Consider the following 5,040-nt stretch of genomic DNA (forward strand, 5'->3'; position numbering starts at 1 on the left):
ATAGGACTGACCATAACCCTTTACAGTGAACTACCTAGACAGTATAGGACTGACCATAACCCTTTACAGTGAACTACCTAGACAGTATAGGACTGACCATAACCCTTTACAGTGAACTACCTAGACAGTATAGGACTGACCATAACCCTTTACAGTGAACTACCTAGACAGTATAGGACTGACCATAACCCTTTACAGTGAACTACCTAGACAGTATAGGACTGACCATAACCCTTTACAGTGAACTACCTAGACAGTATAGGACTGACCATAACCCTTTACAGTGAACTACCTAGACAGTATAGGACTGACCATAACCCTTTACAGTGAACTACCTAGACAGTATAGGACTGACCATAACCCTTTACAGTGAACTACCTAGACAGTATAGGACTGACCATAACCCTTTACAGTGAACTACCTAGACAGTATAGGACTGACCATAACCCTTTACAGTGAACTACCTAGACAGTATAGGACTGACCATAACCCTTTACAGTGAACTACCTAGACAGTATAGGACTGACCATAACCCTTTACAGTGAACTACCTAGACAGTATAGGACTGACCATAACCCTTTACAGTGAACTACCTAGACAGTATAGGACTGACCATAACCCTTTACAGTGAACTACCTAGACAGTATAGGACTGACCATAACCCTTTACAGTGAACTACCTAGACAGTATAGGACTGACCATAACCCTTTACAGTGAACTACCTAGACAGTATAGGACTGACCATAACCCTTTACAGTGAACTACCTAGACAGTATAGGACTGACCATAACCCTTTACAGTGAACTACCTAGACAGTATAGGACTGACCATAACCCTTTACAGTGAACTACCTAGACAGTATAGGACTGACCATAACCCTTTACAGTGAACTACCTAGACAGTATAGGACTGACCATAACCCTTTACAGTGAACTACCTAGACAGTATAGGACTGACCATAACCCTTTACAGTGAACTACCTAGACAGTATAGGACTGACCATAACCCTTTACAGTGAACTACCTAGACAGTATAGGACTGACCATAACCCTTTACAGTGAACTACCTAGACAGTATAGGACTGACCATAACCCTTTACAGTGAACTACCTAGACAGTATAGGACTGACCATAACCCTTTACAGTGAACTACCTAGACAGTATAGGACTGACCATAACCCTTTACAGTGAACTACCTAGACAGTATAGGACTGACCATAACCCTTTACAGTGAACTACCTAGACAGTATAGGACTGACCATAACCCTTTACAGTGAACTACCTAGACAGTATAGGACTGACCATAACCCTTTACAGTGAACTACCTAGACAGTATAGGACTGACCATAACCCTTTACAGTGAACTACCTAGACAGTATAGGACTGACCATAACCCTTTACAGTGAACTACCTAGACAGTATAGGACTGACCATAACCCTTTACAGTGAACTACCTAGACAGTATAGGACTGACCATAACCCTTTACAGTGAACTACCTAGACAGTATAGGACTGACCATAACCCTTTACAGTGAACTACCTAGACAGTATAGGACTGACCATAACCCTTTACAGTGAACTACCTAGACAGTATAGGACTGACCATAACCCTTTACAGTGAACTACCTAGACAGTATAGGACTGACCATAACCCTTTACAGTGAACTACCTAGACAGTATAGGACTGACCATAACCCTTTACAGTGAACTACCTAGACAGTATAGGACTGACCATAACCCTTTACAGTGAACTACCTAGACAGTATAGGACTGACCATAACCCTTTACAGTGAACTACCTAGACAGTATAGGACTGACCATAACCCTTTACAGTGAACTAAGGAATGAGCAAAAAACAGGACTGCTGAACAGAAGAGCATGGGGACAGTATAGGTGCAACCTGATAGGCCCCAGACGGTTAGTGACAAATGAGAAGGTTATGTGAGTGGAGCGTCACAGACCAGATAGGTTAAATTACCCTGCTGTCCTGCTAGGGTGTTAGTGTGAAGACCTAGCACTGGATAGGGAACTTAGTAAGCAACCTAGTAGGGAAGTTCTATTCCATCTGTTTCCATGGAGAAAAAGAGTGTGATTAAGTTCAGCCACTGTCAGAAGGACATCTTCTGTTTCTTGGTTCCAGAGAAATGTCCAGAGTGTGGAGTGAGCTTCAGCAGTGGCAGGCTGGAGGAGGCTCCTATCCGTATCCCCAACCCTTTTTCTAACGGACACAAGACCCCATGCTGCTTCCTGGTCGCACCTGCTGAGGAAAACAACCTCAGGTAACCAATGACTACTGTGTTGGTGTAAAAAGCAACATGCTGTTCTTAGCAGATGGTCTGTTTGCTGCACATTGAATGAACACAAACTCAATGCATGGACAGCTGTTAAACACATCATAGATTGATTGAATGTAGATTGCTGTGTTTAGGGAGTTTGATGGCGGCTCAGACCTACACACTGGGATCACAGACACTAATGGTAGGTTCCGTTTCTTCACCCATACTGTAACGTTACATGCTACAACTTCCCTTCACAATTTACTCAATGGAAAGTTAACATTACTGACATCAAAATGTCATTAGGACTAAAACTGGATACGCTTAATACTGACAGTCAGTGTGTTTGTTCTATAGGAGTGGTGTTCAACTACACTAAGCCAGGGGTCCGGCAGGACCAGCGAGGCTGGGAGATGTGTATCAGTATTCCCCTGATCCAACCAGACATGTTCAACCTTCTCAACCAATGGGACCAATACCTCAACAAGTTCTCAGACGCCGAGATGTGGGACCCAGCATACAAAAGGTGCACCTTCGTATTGAACTTTAAGATCCTATTACTGTATTACTGATGTAGGAACAGTTGATAAAGTCTCTATTACTGTATTACTGATGTAGGAACAGTTGATAAAGTCTCTATTACTGTATTACTGACAGAGGAATAGTTAATTTTTTATTTAACCTTTATTTAACCAGGAAAATCCCATTGAGACCCAGAGTATATTTTTCTGGCCAAGAAGGCAGCAACAATCAATACATTACAGAATTAAAACATACAACAATACAATACAATAACATGATCCAGCTTAAAAAAAGCATTTACATTCCTCCGTAACAGAGTCTCCCATCAATATTTTAAAGTCTCTATTACTGTATTACTGACAGAGGAATAGTTGATATTCTCTTACTGTATTACTGACAGAGGAATAGTTGTTCAAGTCTCTATTACTGTATTACTGACAGGGCAATAGTTGATATTCTCTTACTGTATTACTGACAGGGCAATAGTTGATATTCTCTTACTGTATTACTGACAGAGGAATAGTTGTTAAAGTCTCTATTACTGTATTACTGACAGAGGAATAGTTGATATTCTCTTACTGTATTACTGACAGAGGAATAGTTGTTAAAGTCTCTATTACTGTATAACTGACAGAGGAATAGTTGTTAAAGTCTCTATTACTGTATTACTGATGTAGGAACAGTTGATAAAGTCTCTATTACTGTATTACTGACAGAGGAAGAGTTGATAAAGTCTCTATTACTGTATTACTGACAGAGGAACAGTTGATAAAGTATATTACTGTATTACTGACAGAGGAATAGTTGATATTCTCTTACTGTATTACTGACAGGGAAACAGTTGTTAAAGTATATTACTGTATTACTGACAGAGGAATAGTTGATATTCTCTTACTGTATTACTGACAGGGAAACAGTTGTTAAAGTATATTACTGTATTACTGACAGAGGAATAGTTGATATTCTCTTACTGTATTACTGACAGGGAAACAGTTGTTAAAGTATATTACTGTTTAACTGACAGGGGAACAGTTGTTAAAGTATATTACTGTATTACTGACAGAGGAACAGTTGTTAAAGTATATTACTGTATTACTGACAGGGGAACAGTTGTTAAAGTATATTACTGTATTACTGACAGGGGAACAGTTGTTAAAGTATATTACTGTATAACTGAGAGAGGAACAGTTGTTTTAGCATTGAGATTGAGGTAAAGGTACTGTAATAAACATCTTCTGGTCTTGTAGGTTTAATAAGGAGACGCACAACTGCTACAACTACACTCTGATGTTTCTAAACCGTGTGCTAGCAACACAGGGGAAAGGCTCTCTGACCAAAGACCAGTTCACTCAGAGCTTCGTCCTGCCCAAGATCAAGAGAGCCTGTAAATACACCATAATGTGCAGGGAGATATCACAGAACTACTTCTATATAGTGGACAGTCCTGTTAATGCTACATAGTAAATACATCACAATGTGCAGGGAGATATCACACAACTACTTCTATATAGTGGACAGTCCTGTTAATACTACATAGTAAATACATCACAATGTGCAGGGAGATATCACACAACTACTTCTATATAGTGGACAGTCCTGTTAATACTACATAGTAAATACATCACAATGTGCAGGGAGATATCACACAACTACTTCTATAAAGTGGACAGTCCTGTTAGAGTGATGGAGGAAGAAAGAAGAGGAGAGAAGCCTTGACTGTTTGAAACAAGAGGACAGAGACTGAGGCAGCCACAGTGCCACACAGAACATGAGTTAAAATGACCATCATCCCAGAAACCCTGTACTCACTCCAATTCACATACCGCCCCAACAGATCCATAGATGATGCAATCTCTATTGCACTCCACACTGCCCTTTCCCACATGGACAAAAGGAATGCTCTCCATGCTAATTACTAAGATAAAGACCCTGTGACTGAACACCTCCCTCTGCAACTGGATCCTGGACTTCCTGATGAGCCGCCCCCCAGGTGGTAAGGGTAGGCAACAACACATCCACCACGCTGACCCTCAACAGGGGCCCCTCAGAGTTACAGTTCATATAAGGAGATCAGTCAGTTGAAATTCATTACACCCTAATCTATGGATTTCACAACTGGGAATCCAGATATGTACAGTTGAAGTTAGAAGTTTACATTCACTTAGGTTGGAGTCATTAAAACTTGTTTTTCAACCACTCCACAAATTTCTTGTTAACAAACGATAGTTTTGGCAAGTCAGTTA

At 40.5% G+C, this 5,040-nt stretch overlaps 1 protein-coding gene across 1 annotated transcript; it reads left to right on the forward strand.

The window, feature by feature from the left end:
* Positions 1–2,072: 2,072 nt before the first annotated feature.
* LOC120037106 (MKRN2 opposite strand protein) lies at positions 2,073–4,258 on the forward strand. The gene is made up of 4 exons (XM_038983281.1): positions 2,073–2,278; positions 2,428–2,477; positions 2,633–2,801; positions 4,045–4,258. Exons 1-4 carry the CDS (start codon positions 2,073–2,075, stop codon positions 4,256–4,258), a joined length of 639 nt encoding a protein of 212 aa, XP_038839209.1.
* The last annotated feature ends 782 nt before the right edge of the window (positions 4,259–5,040 follow it).

The sequence above is a fragment of the Salvelinus namaycush genome, unplaced genomic scaffold (assembly GCF_016432855.1).
Source record: "Salvelinus namaycush isolate Seneca unplaced genomic scaffold, SaNama_1.0 Scaffold157, whole genome shotgun sequence".
Taxonomy (NCBI): Eukaryota; Metazoa; Chordata; class Actinopteri; order Salmoniformes; family Salmonidae; genus Salvelinus; species Salvelinus namaycush.

What these genes read in the sequence shown, in the direction of transcription:
- LOC120037106 (XM_038983281.1), top strand. Translation starts at nt 2,073, where the DNA reads ATGGAGAAAAAGAGTGTGATTAAGTTCAGCCACTGTCAGAAGGACATC. An exon ending in TGGGATCACAGACACTAATG is followed by an intron (nt 2,478 to 2,632) that starts GTAGGTTCCGTT and finishes TTTGTTCTATAG; the next exon opens with GAGTGGTGTTCAACTACACT. An exon ending in TGGGACCCAGCATACAAAAG is followed by an intron (nt 2,802 to 4,044) that starts GTGCACCTTCGT and finishes CTGGTCTTGTAG; the next exon opens with GTTTAATAAGGAGACGCACA.